Source organism: Felis catus, chromosome B3 (assembly GCF_018350175.1).
Source record: "Felis catus isolate Fca126 chromosome B3, F.catus_Fca126_mat1.0, whole genome shotgun sequence".
NCBI classification, from domain to species: Eukaryota; Metazoa; Chordata; class Mammalia; order Carnivora; family Felidae; genus Felis; species Felis catus.
The window spans coordinates 116,784,976-116,806,006 of NC_058373.1; the positions used below are offsets into that span (position 1 = coordinate 116,784,976).

The 21,031-nt window shown below is 42.1% G+C and overlaps 1 protein-coding gene across 18 annotated transcripts in view; it reads left to right on the plus strand.

Moving 5' to 3' along the window:
- SIPA1L1 (signal induced proliferation associated 1 like 1) overlaps positions 1 to 21,031 on the plus strand; it is a 370,694-nt gene that overhangs the window by 257,333 nt on the left and 92,330 nt on the right. For all 18 annotated transcript variants that reach the window (XM_045060144.1, XM_045060148.1, XM_045060146.1 and 15 more), the window contains 2 exons: positions 2,620 to 2,750; positions 8,256 to 8,444. In XM_045060144.1, coding sequence (XP_044916079.1) covers positions 2,620 to 2,750; positions 8,256 to 8,444 — 320 coding nt within the window. The remainder of the gene's footprint in view (positions 1 to 2,619; positions 2,751 to 8,255; positions 8,445 to 21,031) is intronic.

A 21,031-nucleotide genomic window follows, 5' to 3' on the forward strand; every position in this document is an offset into this window, starting at 1 on the left:
ACAAAGTCTGCCTAGAGTTATCAAACCAGAGATGGGTTTGTTTGAAGATAGAGTCTGAATGAAATATTAGAAATGACTTATACTTATCTCCGGAACATTTCCCAACTCATAAATGTACTTATTTAACAGCTGTGAAAAATTGCAGAAAAATATGATCAGAATTTAATGATGACACACAAAACTTTACATGACCTTTAATTTCTTTTCTGCTTTTTAAACATTGAGTTTTATGCAGGGTTTAGTTTCTTTTTTATATGTTTTAAATATCTATTTATTTTGAGAGAGAGAGAGAGTGAGCAAGGGAGGGGCAGAGAGAGAGAGGGAGAGAGAGAATCCCAGCGCAGAGCCTGATGCGGGGCTTGAACTCATGAACCATGAGCTGAAACCAAGAGTTGGACGCTTAACCAACTGAGCCACTCAGGCGCCTCCTCTGAAGCTTTTTCAGTGTGTTGAGATCTTTGCTCCTTCAGTAGACGGCCCCAGACTGCTGTCTTGTTTTCCTTTAAGTTCTTGTCTGCTCTTTCATGCGGTTTCTGTCTCCTGCCTTTCCGTTTTCTTCCTTGTTGTCAGTTGTTGTATCACATTGCCGTCCGTATGCAAGTCCGTAACAGCCCTACACTCTGGACTTTGTCAACCTCTGGAATGATCACACCTCTGAGACAAAGCAGTGAGCTTGAAGACCAGACAACCAAGCTTATTGAAATTGTATGCGACGTAAGAGTAAACAGCCCCTGAGTGTGATTCACACGTGCAGAGCTTTGAGGGTATACAGAAATGTTTGTAGTGAATTTTGTGACCTCCATTGGGTTGTGTTTTGGTTATCCGTGTGTGAGCGGTTCATTGCCCGTATTCCCATTGTGTTTTCTTATTTTGAATTTCCAGGGAGTATGATGACGTTCTTGGAGAGCCCTCACTCACTATATGATTGTATCTTTTACGACCACTCTTCAGTACTTGCAGAGTACCTTCATTACCCAAATTTTAAATCTATATGATTAGATATGTTATGCTATTATTTCTTCTTATTCTCATGGCTTTTCAAATACTTTTATATTTTGCATGGGAATGACACATATTTTCAAACGCATGCATTTTGTATGAGGAAAATTGACCGTGTCATGTCTGAGTCATTTAGTGCCTGTGTCACATGTAAATGAAATAGGACCACGTAAAGTGCTGTGAAGAATAAGTCATCCACTTTAGTTTTTCATATATTTCTGTGTTTTGTGGACTTCCTCATCTGTGAACCATCTCATGTATCGACAAGTTTTATTTTTTTTAAAGAAGTATATACTTAGTGTACAGTGAATATCATTTAAAGAAGTTTTTTTCTGTAATTTAATTTTGATCCTGACTTTCCATCTGGTCAAGAGGAAGGTACATTCAACACCAGTCCTTTGGAGTCTTGAGCAGTGCAGCCCGTTTGGGGGAGAGCCCTGAATCATCATGTCAGTCACCTGGCCACACTGCCTCTCTAGGAGGGACCTGTTATCCCAGCCCTCACATGCCCTCCAGGTTCATGGCTCCATAGGTCGCCTTTAGTGCCCACTGCATGGGAACCACTGGTAAGGTGCAAGAGCCCCATGCTAGACTTCCGCCTCCTGGGCGTACTTAGAAGCTCTGTCCTTGTAGACCCTACTCTTGCTGGGAGCAGAGTGCAACTCGGTGACTCACAGACCTTTCTCCTCTCTTCAGTTCTGGGAAGTCTTTGTTAATCTGGGGGAAATTCCTCAATCCTCAAACTCTGTTCTCAACAGATTTAGGGTTTTGTTGTTGCTGTTGTTTTAACAAAACTAAGGAGCATTGGCACAAACCTTCCCTTATGGGAGGAAGCCCACATAATGCAGCCCATTTAAATGGTAGAGTATGGGGCGCCTGGGTGGCTCAGTCGGTTGAGCGTCCAGCTTCCACTCAGATCATGATCTCACACTCAAGGGGTTCGAGCCCCGCGTCATGCTCTGTGCTGACAGCTCGGAGCCTGGATCCTTGCTTCAGATTCTGTGTCTCCCTCTCTTGCTCCCCCAACACACCCCCCCCCCCGCCTCATACTCTGTCTCTCTCTCTCAAAATAAATAAACATAATAATAAAAATTTTTTAAACAGTAGAATATAGGGACAGAATGCAAATCTTTTTTTTTTTTATTTTTTTTTAATGTTTGTTTATTTTTTTGAGACAGAGAGAGACAGAGCATGAATGGGGGAGGGTCAGAGAGAGAGGGAGACACAGAATTGGAAGCAGGCTCCAGGCTCCGAGCCATCAGCCCAGAGCCCGACGCGGGGCTCGAACTCACGAACGTGGGATCGTGACCTGAGCTGAAGTCGGACGCTCAACCGACTGAGCCACCCAGGTGCCCCCGCAAATCTCTTTTAAAAACTATAGTTAAATAGTAAGTTGCAGAGGTAGTGAAAAAAACAAAAAACTCGATAGGCCACCTCTATTCAGTGTTATTTTCACTGAGACCAAACTTATGTATCTAAGTCTCTGTTTCTGTAACTCATTGAAGAATATTTGTTAAATGCATTGACATTTTATCGAGTGATCTTACTATCAAACAGAATATAACATTTTTAAAGCGTTATGTAAATGTTCTAATTTTGTTTTGTCTTATTTTACCTAAGAACACTGGAACTATTTTGGGGCCGATGAGAATCTTGGACCAGTGGCTGTGAGCATTCGGAGGGAAAAGCCAGAAGAGACGAAGGAAAATGGATCTCCCTACAACTACCGAATAATTTTTAGAACCAGTGAGGTAAGTTGCAAACCAGAAAGATTGAGACTTGATTGGAGTGAGGAAAAAATGGAGTGGTCGCAGTAGCAAAGCAATTAAATTTAATAGCACATAGTTACAAATGCCTTTGAATAAACAAAGGCCCCTTTCATTCATTCTGGTGGTGATGGGGGTGGACATAATGGTTAGATTTGGATCCTTCCTTTCCATGGAGCTCTGGATAGATGCAATAAATGAATGGGAGTTTTGATGCAGAGAAAGATACCTCAGTTAAGTGTGGCCCTAGGAAATTGGAGCTCTCAGAATTCCAAAGTGGATATTGCATATCCGGCTCAGGGGGCCGGAAAGCCCTGAGCCACCTTGAGCCAGGGGCCTTACAGATGAGAGAGGGTCACCCAAAGAGTAAACTCACTCTTCCAAAGTGTTGCTTAGGCCAGTTCTTGACCCAAGAAGAGGGAAAGGCTCTTTTCTTCTTCCATTTTGCCGTCTCTTGGGCCTGTTACCTAGGCCTTTTGGAGACAGAATGCAGACCAGTCAAACCCAGGGCTATCTAACTGCACGTTGAGACAGGCTCTTGGAGCTCCTTAGGAATCTAGGCACACATAATATGTGAGTTTTTATTTTAAAATGAAATTCAGGTCAGAAAAGAAAAGGAAAAATAAAATAGCTAACAGAGCAGGGTTTTTTTGTTGTTGTTGTTTTAAACTCATGAACAAGTTTGGGACAGTGGTTTGCTTTCTTTGTAAATATATATATATATATAGTTGTGCCAGTTATGAATTTATTATTGCCTCCCTGCACCAAATTCACTTTAGGACTGTTGTGAGGCATTAATGCCTAATACTCCCCTGAGGTATCTAGAAAATAATGGGTTTGAAACTAGTTTAAATAGGACAGTTAACCTCATTTCCCCCATTGAATACAAGGCATGTGTCAGGGGTTGGCTTCACGTAGTAATTGTTCCTCAGCTTGAACCTGGGGGAAATTAAAACTAGGATTTTTAAAGGCACAACTTCCATTTCTCATGTGTGGTACGCGGTGGCCAGGGAGGATTGAAGCGCTCTCTTGCCCTAGTGTACTTTCTCTCCACACCAGAGCTAATCGCTAAGCAGGGTGAATGCTTTTGTTGAACGTAGAAAAGCACGGAGAACACGCTGTTCTTGAAGTTGGACGAGGTGGTTGCCCCTCTCTGGCTTCTTGGATCTCTGAGCCTGTTACCTTACTTCAGGTGTTTTTGCCTGTTCTTACCTGTTTCCTGTTCTTACCTGTTTCCCTCCCAAGGCCACCCCTATTTCAGCCCCCACCAGGTTCTTCCTTTTCTGTTTTTTATCCATTTAAATGCCTCTTCTCGCCACTGTCCTACCGTCCTTCATGCCGGAGGTCCAAGTTTTCTAAGTGAGGGATTTCTTTCTCCCATCGGTCACTTCGGTCACTGGTCTCCATGACCATCCCTTCCAGCTTGCCTTGCCACATTCCCTCTCTCCCTGCAGCGTTAACTGCTATCCTGAGTTCATGTGATCCCTCTGCCATGATCGGTGGCTCTGTCCTTTCATCCCTCACTCCCTGGGCCCAAAGTGTTCAACTTGCACCTCCCCCTCCTTCCCTGGACTTGCAGCCGCTACTCCTTCCCTTTTCCGCTAGCCCGTCTGGCGAGCCCTGCGGTCCACTGACTTAGCCTGTGATTGGGACATCCAAGTCAACTGTTACTTGTACTTCAAAACACCATCACCGCTTGCTTTTATGTTCAAATTAATGTTTAGCTGACAACTCTATTATTGAGGGGGTTCAGGCCGGAAACTTTAAAGTCACACTGGACTCCCCTCCCTGCCTCCTGCCCCCACCCTGGCCGTCAGCAAAACTGGTTGACTTTGTTTTCAAGATATGCCCAGATGTCAACCCCTTCTTCCATCCCATCACCTCGGCCTGGGCCAGGCCACCACCATTTTTCACTGAGAACCTTTCTTCCTGCCTCTGCCCTTAATCCCTGCATCCTTTCAGCCCAGGAGGGATCCTTCCGAAGTGCAAACCGGATCTGTCATTCCTCAGTTCAGAATCCTTTAGTGGCTTCCCATCTCGTGAGAAAAAACCAGTCAGTGTCCCTTGCTAATTTAGGAGAGCATCCGTTCCCTTGGTCTTTCCAGCCACGCTGGCTTCCTTCCCCTCTGGGCCACCGTGACACCTCTGCCTCGGGGCTCGGGCTCGGCCGCTCCCTAGTCCTCTGTCCTGCTGTGTTCTTCCCCTGGCATCCTCCTGACTGGAGCTTTCTCATTTCCTTCTGACCTTGACTCCTAAACCACAGGGGCCTTCCCTGGCCACTGGATCTAAAATTTCTGCTCCCACATATCCCATTTCACATCTGATGTGAGGCTTTCTTTTTTCACGAACATTTAATACTACCTCACCCACTGTACTTGTTATTTTGTTTGTTTTCGGTCTCCCCCACTAGAATTTAAGCCCCGTGGGGATGGGGACTGTTGTCTGAGTTGTTCACGATGACATGGCTGATGCCTAGAATTGTACAGCCGTGCTCTCCCTTCCCCTCTGTCTCCTTCCTTCATTCTCTTTCCTTCCTCTCTCTCATGTGTATTTATTTAAAAAAAATTTTTTTTTCAACATTTATTTATTTTTGGGACAGAGAGAGACACAGCATGAACGGGGGAGGGGCAGAGAGAGAGGGAGACACAGATACAGAAACAGGCTCCAGGCTCTGAGCCATCAGCCCAGAGCCTGATGCGGGGCTCGAACTCCCGGACTGCGAGATCGTGACCTGGCTGAAGTCGGACGCCCAACCGACTGCGCCACCCAGGCGCCCCTCTCATGTGTATTTAATGGAGTGCCCCTAGCTTTCGTGGAACTTTTTCCTTTCCGGTGAAAGTAATCCTTAAATGTGGCTTAATGGTCTTAATGAGGCTTTTCATACAAAGAAACTAACAGAAGTCCTCTGATAGAACCCTCTCTCGAGGTCCGTCCCCACCTGACAGGCATGTTGCTCCTTCCTCTTTCATTTCAATAGAAATCATCAGCGCCCAACACAAACAGAAAAACATCAGCGTGTTTGTAAAGCTGGCAGTTTCTGGAGAAAACCTTGTGACACGCGAGTGTTTTTAAGCAAGGTACACAGGGACTCCTAAGGCCTCTCGCCTTGTTTCTGGAAATCATTAACAGAAATATCAGTAATGCTAGTGATCCAGTTATAAAAAACGAGTCATGCTTTTTCTCCTCTGCTTTGGCTTCCTGGAGGTGAGCTGCAGTCTTCCCTGTGCTACAGGATTAGCATTCCCGGGCTTGGTTTCTCAGCTGAAAATACTTGGAGCCTCTGTAGCTTCCGGGCTCCAGGCACGTTACCTCAGGGACAGAGAGGAGCACCTCAGGGACAGAGAGGAGCACGGTACCTGGGTCTTTCGGCGGTTTCCCGTAACTCAAAACACAATCAAGCAAACAAATCCGAGAAACCATTTCTGTCAGATTAGGTATTAAGTCATAGGAAAGTGATGTGTTTTTACCCAAGTGTTACTTGAAACCAAATTATTTATAAATGAAAGAAAAGATACTGATCACGTGAATAGGACCTTGTTCTTGGATTGAGAGCAAGATGTTGGTCAAGTTTGCTTTTCCTGCCCTCCTCCCTCTTCTGCATCATCTGGCAGATGTTAGAGGTTTTGCTTCCCCGGTGGTTTTTCCTTTGGCCTCCATTTTGCTGCTAGACGCGTATCATGCCCTCTTTGCCTGATTCCCGGACGCTTGCAGCTTCCTGCTCACCGTATTGTCCGCCTGCGGCTTCTTCCTCTGGCTTCTTCCTCTTGCGGTTCCTCTTGAGGGACGCATCACCCTCCGCACTCAGACAGGGTCTGAGGTTGCCCCTGGGAGCCTGATGGGTGCACACGCCCGCTCTGGGCTCTCCCCACCCTGCCCTTGCGCTGTCGTCAGCTCTGTCTGCGCCGTAGCCGTGGCTCCTTCACGCCCACGCCCCGTGCCTTTGCTCTCTGACATTTTCCAGAATCCTCCCCGGGTTTCATGGTGCCTTTTCAGTGCCACCTCTTCCGCGAGGGCCTTTTCTTGTGCTCTGAGCCATGATGCTCCGTTTTCTGCCTTTGGACTCTCTTGGGCCCCAAACTTGTTACCCTTTCCCAGTAAATACAGCCTTCCGAATTCGCGGTTGTGTGTCTCTTCCCTCGCACGTGCCACACCTGCCTGTCGACACGCCCTCCTCTGTTAGCTCCTGTCACTCCCGTGTAACCTATAGGCTTCATGGAAAGGGGTTCAGTGCAGTGGGGCTTTTTTCTTAGGTCACATACAGTGTTTACGTTACATTAACAACTTGGCCACGCGACACCTTTTGGGAATTGCGACCGCTTTGGGCTTCTTGTTTACTCCAACAAATCGTCGTTACACGGGGAAATTTCTTTGCTTCTGTTTATTTCAAAATAATGGAAAGTGTTTCTAGAAATAAGGGGAAATCTAAAGTAATTTGCAGTGCTGTAGACTGCTGCTGTACTAACCACAGTCGTTGTCTTTTTGTAGCATTTGGGGATATAAGTAGTTTATGCTTGTCCATGATATGTTATGAAATTTAAAACTTGACCCTTATCTTTTGTAAATCAGAAAGGTATAACATGTAAATCCTGAGCATTCTTCAGATGTTTCTCTGGGATATCTTCTTAATTTCCTGGTTAGTGACATTTTATAAGCCATATAAAGGTCTAGATCTTACTGAGTTCCTGAAGGAAATACTTTATTTGGCTTTAAAGTAGATATCCTTGGAAGGCTTGACTCTGAGTTCCCTTGGGCTTGTCTGGGTCTTCTTGAAAGTGTTGGCCTTGGGGCACCTGGGTGGCTCAGTCGGTTGAACGCCTAACTCTTGATTTCGGCTCAGGTCATGATCCCAGGGTCATGAGGTCTAGTCTGGCATGGGACTCCATGCTGAGCATGGAGCCTGCTTAAGATATTCTCTCTGTCTCTCTCTCTGTCTCTCTCTGTCTCTCTCTCTCTCTCTTTCTCTCTTTCTCTCTCTGTCTCCCCCCTCCCTCTCTCCCCTTCTCCCCTTCTCCCCTTCTCTTCCTCCGCCCCTCTCCCCTGCTCATGCACATTCTTTCTCTTTCTATAAAAGAAAAAAATAGGGGCACCTGCGTGGCTCAGTTGGTTCAGTGTCAGACTTCAGCTCAGGTCATGATCTCACAGTTTGTGGGTTCGAGCCTATGTTGGGCTCTGTGCTGACAGCTCAGAGCCTGGAGCCTGCTTGGGATTCTGTGTCTCCCTCTCTGCTCCTCCCACACTCATGCTGTCTCTTTCTCTCTCTCTCAAAAATAAATAAACATTAAAAAAAAAAAAACTTTAAAAAAAAGAAAAAAGAAAACAAAGTGTTGGCCTTGTTTTTCATATACAAAGTATCTAAGCCTTTGAGAAGTCATTCCCGGCTCCTGGTGGGGGGGGGGGGGGCATCTGAGTCCAGGCCTTCAGAGCATGTGATGTATTTACTCCTCTCCCACACCGAGAGAGACCTCACTGGAGCACATGTCTGTTTTTCAGCTCATGACCCTGAGAGGTTCAGTCCTGGAGGATGCCATTCCCTCAACGGCGAAGCACTCGACAGCCAGAGGGCTGCCCCTGAAGGAAGTGCTGGAGCACGTGATTCCTGAGCTCAATGTCCAGTGCCTGAGGTTGGCCTTCAACACTCCCAAAGTCACAGAGCAACTCATGAAACTGGATGAACAAGGGGTAAGTTTGGCTTCTGGGGGAAGACGTTCTTGTCGCTCAGTTTTCCCCCTAGGTGTCCAGAATACGGAACTTAAGGTTTCTTTTTTGACCCGTTAAACGGATGGCATTTATTGCAGAGCATGGTCGGTCTCTTTGCAATTATGCATTTTCTGTTTTCCTAACTCTCTGAACTCTGAACATTCCTCATCTGATGAAATTTTCTGTGTCAGAATCGATAAATAGGGTTCTTAAACTGTGTTCAACTCTTTTAGTATAAAATCTTCCATAAATGCAGTGAATTTTTCAGGGATTCTAAGAATAAGTAGTAGCAATAAGAGTAATATATTCACCAGGCTCTGTTTTCAGTGCCTTCAATATGTTACCCCATTTCATCTCCCAACCCTATGAGACTGGCACCATTAATGGAGACCTTGTCTCCATTTTAGAGATGAGGAATCTGAGGCATAAGGAGATGGAATAGTAGGCCCTAAGTTCACACAGTTAATAAGTTCAGAGCCTGTACTGTTAGCCACTGTCCACAGTACAGCTGTTCTTAAAAGCTTCAGTTTTTAAAGCCTATTTATACCACCAAAGATGTTTTCTAGCCAAGATTTCTAAATACAGAATTTTAAAAATTTGTGTCCCAATTAGTAACAAAATGAAAATGCTCAGGATTTTCTTACTTCTATGCTTCCTGTACTTCCTGTGTGGCCATTTGGTCAAGATGCAGCTGCGCGATAGGACAGTCCATACAGAGGCAGCCCAAGGGTAGAGAATGAAAAACTATGATCTCACAAATCCACTAACCAGGGAGCGGGCCCACATTCTGCTTGGAATAATTTGAACATCTGGGCTAGTTTTGTTAGATGTTTTATTTATATACTCTGACTCTTTGAACGTCCTTGAACCGTTTTAGCCATATTACATCCTAGTAATATGAGTGATCATAGCTTTATTATTGCATTAAAAAAAACACCCTCCAAACAAAATCGGTCCCTTTATTGAATGCCATTTTATGAACTAATTTTGATAGTGTCTCCTTAATTAACCAAAAATTCCAACGTTATTAAAATGAATGGGAATTTTAAAAAGTCTGTCTCAAGGTGTGTTCTTTTAATTCAGCCACTAGGGATATATTGAGAACCAATGGTTGGACACAGGTTTTCTCATCATGACTCTCTCTCTTCATTTGTTTCGCTTGTGAGAAAGGCCAGCTGATGTCTGTGCCACGCATGGACCTCCAGCAGGCTGTGCATGTCCACGTTTATAACATGGAAACAAGGGAGCACCTTGAATGTGTCAGAAGACTGCTGGTGCACTAGTGAGCTTAACTATTTGGGGGCTGTTTTCCAGTAAGTGTTCTGAAGATTCAGTCTAACAAAGGAGGAATAGAGAAAAATGAAGATTAGGCTCCACTGTATGGATTCGGTCTTTTCAGTGACCATGTTTTTCAAGGAGAATACATTAAAAAAATTTTTTTTTAATGTTTATTTATTCTTGAGAGAGAGAAAGCATGAGCAGGGGAGGGGCAGAGACAGGGGGAAACACAGAATCCAAAGCAGGCTGCAGGCTCCGAGCTGTCAGCACAGAGCCCGATGCTGGGCTTGGACTCACGAACTGTGAGATCGTGACCTGAGCCGAAGTTAGATGCTTAACCGACTGAGCCATCCAGGTGCCCCAAGGAGAGTCACGTTTAGACACTGATAATGTAATCACAAATTGAACATTCTAAATCCTACATTAGAACAAGTTATTTTGTGGGGCCGCTAGCCCATGTTATGCCCTCTCTTAGTGATGAACTATTCCTAATCCCATCAACACAGAAAAAATAAGACCACTGTACAGTGAGTTCAACTTAAATTGATTTAATTCATAAAACTGTCCATTCTAAAATTAGGCTTCTTATGCTTAGCGGGTATTAAAATGATCCTTTCCTTCATAAATTATTGATGATGATATATGTTAGTTGTTTTCTGTAATGCCTTTCCTCTGCGAAATTAAAATTTGGCAACCGATGGGCGTCTCCCCAGTTTTATTTTGGAAATTTTACTAGGCAGTAGAACCTAAAACTTTAAAGCCTGATCTTCCATATATGCAATTCTAAATCTGAACTAAGGGGCACCCCCCTTGGCCTCTGTCTTTTCATTTATGTCTCCATAGCATTCAAAGCCAGGATTGTGCTGGTAAAAAGCACATGATATGCATACTTAGGCGTTTAGTCTGGGGAGTTCTTTTTTTGGTAGGAAATCTCATTAATGCCTTGGAATCATTTCGAGAAAATGATTATTTTGGTGCCTTGTACATATACAGATTTCTTTTAAAAAAATGCATGTAAGTGCAGTAGATTACACATTTGAATCATTGCAAAACATTTTGTTTCCATCCTTGTCATCATTTTTAAAAATTTCGTGCTTTGTACATCCTTACATTTAAAAAGATTTGTAGAGTGATACCAAGAAATTAGACTCACTTGAAAGAACTTCTAGATCTCCCTTTAAGTTTTATTTAAATGATTGCTTTAGTAGCTTTTTTCCTTTAAACAGCTTACATAATTATGCTTGGAAAAAGAAAACATTGTTTGCTTGCTTCATTGTGGCATTTTGCCTTTCGGATCTCTGTTGCTTTATTTTCTCATTTTACCACTTTTAAAAGCCGAAATGAATAGAAGGACGAATTAAAATTATGTCTGTAATATGTAAAAGAAAGCACTTCACAAAAATATAAAAATGTGTTCTTCATTTGACTAGACTGATATGTTTGCAGGAACTGAAGAGGCATTTTAATTCCTGAAGTTTTAGAAATGAATGTATGCTCATCCCAGTTATGTATGGGGCTTATCCAAGCTTTTACATTCTCCTCCCTGATACTTTTCTGGGCCTTTCACTATTCATTGATGTCCTCGTCCATCATCCTGTACAGGGCAGTGACCTACCAGTGATTTCACACTGTCAAGAGTTGGGAACAGTGTGTGACTTAAGAACATCTGGATCAACTCTGGACTTAGTTTATCGGTCATGGTTCTAGATCTTCACTTACTAGATAATTGAGAGCATCGCTTATGATAATAACAAATTAGATCAGCATGTGTGTTTACTTATCACACTTCCATAAGCACTTCACCACACTGCCTGATTTACTCGTCCTAGCGCCCTGCACGGAGGTTCTAATTATTGGCCTGGTTTATGGTTGAGAAGATGGAGAATGTCGGAAGTTCTCAGTGCTGTTTTCAAAACCCTCAGTAGTCCTGAACGCTGGGTACACACATTTGCATAATGCTACCTTTCGTTTCTAAGATTTGCAAGTTATATTTTTTCAGGTCTTGAATTATTTTGATCCTCAAAACTATGCTGTAAAATATCAGGAATTTCATTATCCAAGCCGGCTTTTTAATAATATAGCCGATAGTTACTTATCAATTTGCCGGATCAGCGCCATTTTTCTTCATCAGTCATTTAAAAAGCACCTTCATTTCACCTACTCTGTGCAAGGGGAATGAAAAGCCACCATGCCGGGCACATGGTACTCTTAGCTGTGGTTGATAACGATAAATAATAAAACTTGCTAGTAGCCCTTTACATGCGCCATCTCATTGAACATTTGCAAGCATCCCATGAGAGAGCTGCTGTCATAGGTAGTATAATATGTTATGCTTACTGTCATAAGTAAGCACAACTGTTTCAAATCTAATAAATGCTCATTGAGTAATCACTCTTGGCCGATTGTTAAAGACTATGGAGAGTAAATGGGCTAGTAAGACACAATCCTTCCCCATGAAGGAGACAAGGTCATCAATTACTGTAATGAAAGTCAGGTTTAATATAATGAGTGTAATAAAAGAACGGCAAACAAAGAGCCCTGGAGGTGCAAGCCAACAGGGCCAAGTCGTGATTGGTTAGGCCCATTTCCAAGATGGGCCGTGGAAGGGAAGAGGGTTTCATCAGGCCAGAGAACAAGCAATGGGGTGGTCTAGATTCAGAACAAAAAGCACAAAACACAGAGGGATGAAAGCACAGTGTGGTTATGGCAGCAAGCAGTCTTGCGGAACAGGAGCGTAAGGCACATGTAAGAGAGTAATAAAAATAGATACTTTTTATTGGGCAGTGACCAAGCTAGGTACCATGTGAAGCAGTTTACATGAATTACTTTAATTAATCCTCAGAATCCTTTGATGTCAGTGCTTTTATTGTTTTTATTTTACAGACAAGGACGCTGAGGCACAAAGATGCTGAAAGACCACACCAGTCACAGTTAGGATCTGGTGGAGGCGGGTTTTAAATCCAGGCATTCAGACTCCACAGCCTGCCTTCTTACCCAATGCACTAAATACCCCATCCTCCTTTTCTCTCCCCTTGAGTGGGAGAGGAAACTGGAAAGGTGGCTCTCAGCATTATTGCTGCTGGCTTCAGTGCCCAGTATTAAGTAGAACATGTTAAAGTACTATAGCCAGTTTGCAGTAGAGAAAATTGGTAGTCCTGTTTTCATTAGGAGACGTCAAGTTTCATGTATGTGGTAGTGGTTTTCCTAAATGAGTATCTCCACTGTTTTTCTAGGTAATTATTAAAAGTGCAAAAAAATGAAAATATTTTTGGGGTTTTCTATTCCTTAAAGTCTTCCCTTCAAGTTATTGACATTGAAGGGGAAAGGTGATCATCTCTAATTAGGTTTGCAATATTTATCTGAAGAACAAATGTTAAGAAGCAATGTTTATTTGATCACAAATAGCACTGATTCCTTGATTAAGGACACGGATGAAATTTGCTGCTGACTTCGCCTGTTCATTGCCATATTGCACTATTTTATTGAGGATAAATGAGTTTGACCAGCTGCTTTCTTCTTTGATTCAGGCAGCAAGATCTAAAGAACGAACCATAAAGAAAACATTTTTCCCAAGACCCATTTTGTATGAATGAGGCTGTGGCAGAACAGTTGCCATTCCTGAAATTTTATCCGAGATTATGATAACAGCTAATGCACAAACTAAAGTTCAGATGGCCACACATTGGTTCTAGACAATTCGTGGGTCTGTACGTACATCATCAGGAAGGAAATATACACGACAGTTGTCAGGTCAGTGGAAGAAGGCAGTGTGGCATTATTGGTAGCTTTATCTTGTCTGTTCACAAGTGATGATTACTCTGCACTGGCTCCTCCGTGCTCTTTTGCCTGGCTAAGGCAGGGATGGGTGACTTGTTGGGAACCTTTCCAGTGGTAGGGTTCTGTGATTAACACAACTGACAGCAGTGGCATTTGGAAGACACGTGGCTGTGGAACAACCGCGGTTTGCAGTGGTGGAGTTCCGCGTGGCAGCGACATGCAGTGAGGACCCTTTGGTTCACAGTCCAGAGAGTGCAGCTGTTTCAGGCTCAACTTTGAATTGTGGATTGTGTCTTAAATTCAGCATTAAATTAAAAATTTAAACTAGTTCCTTTCCCATGGGAATAAACTAGCTAATATCTTCAAATGGTGCAGAAATCCAAGTAATTCTGTTTATTTTGAGGGATCTCATAGTTACCAGTTTTATTAGTTTCTTACATATTCCTGTGTCTCTGTACAGACATCATCAAATATGCATCTAGAGTCTTACTTCTTCCTTAGAATATACAACACGCTCTGGACATTTTCTCTTTTTCACCGAGTAATGTGTTTTGGAGACCTTTCTATGTCAGTATACAGAAAGCTTTCCCATTGTTTCTATGGCTGCATAGTATTCTATTTTGTTTCTGTACCATCGTTTATTTTATCGGGTGCCCTAATGTTGGGCACTTGGATTGATTCCACTCTTTTCCCGTTACAAACAATGCTGTAATGAAGAGCCTTTTTCTGTATAACTGAAATTCATCTTCGTGTCAGATCAATTTAATACCCAATATGAAGCTTTTTATTTTTGTGAGAAGTTTTGCACAACATTAGAGAAGATTATTGCGTGTGTGTATAGAACATGTTATGCCAAAGATAAAAATAGATCAGAATGGCTGTGCACATATATAAATAATTTTGACAGCATCGCAGTCAGATTTTTAAAATAACTTTCTTACCCAGTATCCATTTCATTTTTTAAAAGCAGTTTTATTTTTGTTAGTAATTTCCAATGAGGATACATTTTCTAACATCATATTTTGCTCACAACACTGAATTTTTCCAGTCTCTTTGACATTCTTTTTTTAGGGGACAGTAGAGTGATGAATCTTTAAGAAGTGGTTTAAAAAAGTTGTCATGTTTATAAAGAACAAACCAAAGTAAATGCTGTCAGGGTGAATCATGAGGATTTTTAAAAAAGAACAAGATCTTCATGTCCGGTAATGACACGGTAGTTTGTTGCAGACCAGACCACCCAATGAGAAGAACCAGGAACACTGGACAAAATATTTTTAAAAAGTAAGTTTGGAGTTTCACATCTGGAAATACGGGGTATATCTATTTTTTTCCCCTATTCTTCCTGCTAAGTACAGCTAAATGCCTTGTACATTGTATGAAAAGTAAACATAAAATGAATCTTCAGGATAGAGAGGAGGCAGACCGGCTAAGGACTGTGGGATTTGAGGAACAACACAGTGGTCGTTTGTGATAAAATGAGAATAGAGGGGAACTTGCTCAATTTAATGAAAAACATCTACCAAAAACCTATAGCTTATATCCTCCTCAATGATGAAAGACTTAGTGTTAACACGGCAAGGATATACAGTGTCACCATCGCTATTCGACATGATACTGGAAGTGCTAGGCAGCACAGTAAGGCAAGAAAAGGAAATAAAAGATGTTAGAGAAAGGGAAAAAAAAATAAAACTTTCCCTATTTCAGGTGGCTTGATGGTCTACGTGCAAAGCCCCGAGGAAGCTACAAAAACTTCTAGAACTAGAAGGTGTGTTCAGCAGGGTTGTGGGATTCAGCATCAACTCACAACAATCAATTTGGTATCTTTGTCGTTTGTATTAGTTGAAGGGTAGTTGACACACAATGTGACATTAGCTTCGGTGCACTATAATGTATGTACTAGTGATTCAGCCAGTCTGTGCCTTATGCTCTGCTCACCACAAGTGTAGCTGCCTACCATCAGTCATCATACAGCGCTGTTACAGCACCATTAACTGCATTCCTTATGCTGTATCTTTCATCCCCATGACTTATTCATTTCACAGCTGGAAGCCTGTACCTCCCACTCCCCTTCATCTGCGTTGTCCTTTCCACCCACCCACCCACCCACTCACCCACTCACCCACTCTGGCAACCACCATTTCTCTGTATTTATAGGTCTGTTTCTGCTTTGTTTTAGATTTCACATATAAACAAAATCATATGATTTGTATTTCTCTGACTTACTTCACTTAGCATGATACTCTCTGGGTCCATCTGTGTTGTCACAAATGACAAGATCTCATTCCTTTTTATGGCTGAGTAATATCCCATTGTGTGTGTGTGTGTGTGTGTGTGTGTGTGTGTGTGTGTATGTGTATACATATATATATATGTATATATGTATACACACACACACCCCACATCTTCTTTATCCATTCTTCTATTGATGAGCACTTAGTTTGCTTCTGGGTCTTAGCTGTTGGAAATAATGCTATAATAATCATAGGGGTTAATTTATCTTTTTGAATTAGTGTTTTCATTTTCTTTGGGTAAATACCCAGTAGTGGCATTACTGAATCATATGTTATTTCTGTTTTTCATTTTTTGAGGAACCTCCATACTGCTTCCCACAGGGGCTGCCCCAATTTACATTCCCTCCAACAGTGCACAAGAGTTCCTTTTTCTCCACATCCTCACCAACACTTACTATTTCTCATGTTTTTCACTGTAGCCATTCTGACACGTAATAAGGTAATATTTCATTGTGGTTTTGATTTGCATTTCCCTGATAATTAGTGATGTTAAGCATCTTTTCATGTGTCTCTTGGCATCTGTATGTCTTCTTTGGAAAAATGTCTGTTCAGGTTCTCTGCCCATAGTCGTGCCCCAGTTACTTGTTTGGGGTCATTTTTTCTTTGGTGTTGAGTTGAATATGTTCTTTGTGTATTTCAGATATTAATCCCTGATCAGATATATCATTTGCAAATACATTCAGTAGGTTGCCTTTTCCTTTTGTTGATGGTTTCCTTTGTTGGGCAAAGCCTTTTTGCTTTGGTGTAGTTCTCAGTTTGATTTATTTTAATGAACATGTGGAAGCTAAAATTAAAATACAATATCACTTCTAATCCCATAATAAAAAATGAAATGCTTGGGTATATATCTAACAAAACATGTATAGGACTAGTGTGCTAAAAACTATAAAACACTGCTGAAGGAAATTAAAGAAGACCTAACTAAACAGAGAGACATACTATGTTCATGGATTGAAAAACTCAAGATTTTAATGATGTCAATTTTGCCCTAATTAATAATGGTTAACACGATATTGAAATCCCTGTAAGATTTTTTTGTAATTGTAGACAAGATTATTTTGAAATTTATATGGAAAGGCAAAAGACCTAAAATATCTAAAACAATTTTGAAAAAGAAGAATGAAATGGGAGAAATCATTGTATTTGATTTCAAGACTTATTATGTGACTACATTAATCAAAACTGCATTATATTATTGGGAGGACAGACTCATAGATCAGTGGAACAGGATAGAGGAACTAGAAATAGCACCCATCCCCACATATATCCACGTGATTTTGACAAAGGTGTAACAACAGTTTGATGTAGGAAGGATAGGCTTTCCAAACAAAGGTGCTGGGACAATTAAATATCCATAGAAAAAATAATGATGTTGACCTAAATATTACACATTGTACAGAAACTTATTAAAATTGATCATTGATTGAAATATAAAACTATACAAATTTTGACAGTGATAGAGGAAAAACTTTTTGGGATCTAGGACCTGGTAAAGAGTTCTGAAACATAACACCAAAAACTTGATTCATAGAAGATAACTGAGAAAATGTATTCATCAAAATTAACAATATCATGTAGTGTTTTTTCCTTAGACATTCGTTGTTTTATGCGTGGTTTGGGGCCTAAGTTCAGCATAAAGTTTCAGATAAAAGTTAGGTAACAAATTAGCCTTGATTTCATGAGGGCTGCAGAAATCAAAAACAGAGTTCAGGGATCACTGAATCTGTAAAACAGTCATTGAAAATCTGGAATGGAAAAACAAAGGCAAAAGTTAAAATTTAAATAGATGTGTTTAAGAGCATATTAGAGCAGAAGAGAAAAAATCATTTCTCTTTTTCTTTTCCTTTTTCTCTCTTCTCTTCTCTTCTCTTCTCTTCTCTTCTCTTCTCTTCTCTTCTCTTCTCTTCTCTTAGTGACAACATTTATTGTAAGTGTTCTCTTTAATCTTCATCCCCTAGTTCCCCCTCTACTCCCTCCCACCTCTCCTCTGTTGACTATCAGTTTGTTCTCTATAGTTAAGAGCTTGGGGGCGCCTGGGTGGCTCAGTCGATTAAGCGTCTGACTTCGGCTCAGGTCATGGTTTCACGGTTCATGAGTTCGAGCCCCACATCGGACTGTGCTAACAGCTCAGAGCCTGGAGCCTGCTTCAGATTCTGTGTCTCCATCTCTCTTTCTTCCCCTTTCCCACTTGTACTCTGTCTCTCTCTCTCAAAAATAAATAAACATTAAAAAAAATGTATAGTTAAGAATCTGTTTCCTGGTTTCTCTTTTTCCCTTTGTTCATTTGTTTTGTTTCTTCAATTCCACATATGAATGAGGTCATGTGGTATTTGTCTTTCTCTGACTGACTTGTTTCATTTAGCATTATATTCTCTAGATCCATCCATGTTGTTGTAAATGGCAAGATTTCATTCTTTTTCTATGGCTATATAATACTTTGTGAATGTGTGTGCGTGTACACGCGCATGCACATGTGTTTATACACATACATACATACATACATACACACACACATATGCACACCCCATATCTTTATCCATTCATCAGTGGATGGGCATTCAGACTGCTTCCATAGTTTGGCTATGTAAATAATGTTGCAATAAACCTAGGGGTGCAGTTACCAGAATAATTTTAACTGAAGAATGGAGACAAAAAATATGAGAAATACAGAAAAGTACCTAAAACACATTGGGCCAGAGTGAAATACATATATGTGATGGAATTCCCAGGAGGAAACCAAGTAAAGCATTATTTAGGGGACAGAATCAATATTTGAAGAAATACTGGTAGAAGATTTCCAGAACCGATGAAAGACAATGAATTAAGATGGATTTATGGAGCTCCTCCTGCCCTAAGCAAGATGAATACGAAGAAAATTCGGCATATGTCCATCAGAATCAAAATTTCTGAACTTAGAAGAAAAAGGGAAAAAATCTTAAATAGCCGGGGGGGGGGGGGGGAAACACCTTCAAAGAAGAATAGGACAACTAGCTGTTAAAATCAGCCATTTGTTGGGCTGTGAAGCATAAAGGAAAGGTAGAAGCCGCCAGGAGTTTCTAGAGTGCCAAAAGAGTAACTCTCTTTTTTTTTTTTTTTCTTTTTTTTAAAGAGCAGACTGCTTTTTTTTTTTTTTCAACGTTTATTTATTTATTTTGGGACAGAGAGAGACAGAGCATGAACGGGGGTGGGGCAGAGAGAGAGGGAGACACAGAATCGGAAGCAGGCTCCAGGCTCTGAGCCATCAGCCCAGAGCCTGACGCGGGGCTCAAACTCGCAGACCGCGAGATCGTGACCTGGCTGAAGTCGGACGCTTAACCGACTGCGCCACCCAGGTGCCCCAAGAGTAACTCTCACAATGGATTTTCCCCAATAAAAATATTCTTTAAAGATGTAGGCAAAACTAATTTATAGTTGGGGGGAAAAACTGATCACTTGAGTTAGTTGATGCAGGGATGGGCTGTACACAGGAACCAGGAAACTTGGAGATCATGGAAATAATTTTATATTTTAATGGTGGTACAGATGTGTTAGAACTCATTAAATCAAATGGATGCAGTTAACTGTTCAGAAGTTATATACCAATAAAGTTGACAAAAACTCAAGGGTAGATTTCTTTTTTTTTTAATTTTTTTTTTTAACGTTTATTTATTTTTGAGACAGAGAGAGACAGAGCATGAACGGGGGAGGGTCAGAGAGAGGGAGACACAGAATCTGACACAGGCTCCAGGCTCTGAGCTGTCAGCACAGAGCCCGACGCGGGGCTCGAACTCACAGACTGCGAGATCATGACCTGAGCCGAAGTCGGCCGCCTAACTGACTGAGCCACCCAGGCGCCCCAGGTTTCTGCTTCCATCTAGGATTAAGAAAGAGGGACTGGATTTACCTTCCCATCTGAAACAACTTTTTAAAAAGTAGGCAAAACAATGAAACCGTGGTTTTTATGACATTGGGCATTAGGCAGCAAAGGACAGTGATCTCTGGGAGCTGGGACACAGATTAAATGAAGGGTAAGGTCACACCAGCTTTCTGCCTAATGAGTTTGCAGACTGCAGCACAGGGAGGAGCATGGCCAGGCGGGGGCAGGGAATGCCCAAGGAGTCTCCCTGAGTGGAGACTTACAGGTGAGTCCAGGGAAGCCCAGGAGGGGTAAGTGCATGCATTTGAGGAAACTGCTGGAGGAGCCTTGAGAACCCCCCTACAGGTTTAGGGAGGCAAATCCTCAGTCCCCCCACAAAGCCGAGGACAGTTTTTGCATCCACTGGGTCGACTGGAGAACCTCATAGTTCACATGGCAGGGAGTAGTCTCACAGTAGTTTTGCCTCAATAGTGAGTGGGGCAAAATTACCCTCAGATTAAACACTGCTGTTGTATGACCTAACAGTTGAATAAAAAGCAGGAACTGTAGGCATCAAACTATTCCCAACCATCTGTGTCCCAGAGTAGCATTCAGGCTTCCTCAAGGCCTCACAGCCCACACTCAGAACTGCCTCGCAGTAAAGTAAGCACCTTTTAGTGACGGTTTTAAATTTCTGGATTAAATCAGACCCTGTAAAAGTTTTATAAGAATTTAAGAACTGGGTTGTGCTCGTGCTCTTTGCCACCCCAGTGACCTTCCCAAGGCTGTGACAGCAGCAAGAAGAGGTGAAAATGGCGAACCTCAGACCAGTTCTCTGAGAAGCGGGTTCTTCACATCTGTTTCTCCTGGTGGAGGGCTCTGACTTTATCATCCCATCTTTCCAGAAACTCAGGGCTATGGAAATCAGATTGCAGTTTTTGTTTCTTTGATTCTGTGTTGAAGTATCCACTTGATCAGAGGAAGAACAATTTTACGTACAGTTGGTCCTGAGCCGTGAGAGCCCGCGTCGCTCTCGGCGGGTGCTCGGGACACTTTGCTTTATCCAGACTCGAGGCCTTCATCTCAGAGACAACCTGTGTCCCTGTAGGATTGACCGTGATTCTTTTTTATAGCATTTGTGGAGTGTCCAGACACGTCCATAATGCTCCCTGGCAAGCATGGAATTGTATAGCATGATCCTGGGATTACCCAAAGCAAAAATCCTGAACTGTGGATAAACACAGCGTGTTCTCAGAAGGGCCTGTGGTGTCGTCATGACTCCGTTTTGAGCATCACATGGAAGTAGTACGTATTCGTATGTGTAAACCCATACGCGTGTGTTTGTGCCCGTCTCACAAAAAAGAGTGCTGTTTTACGTAACCTCCTAA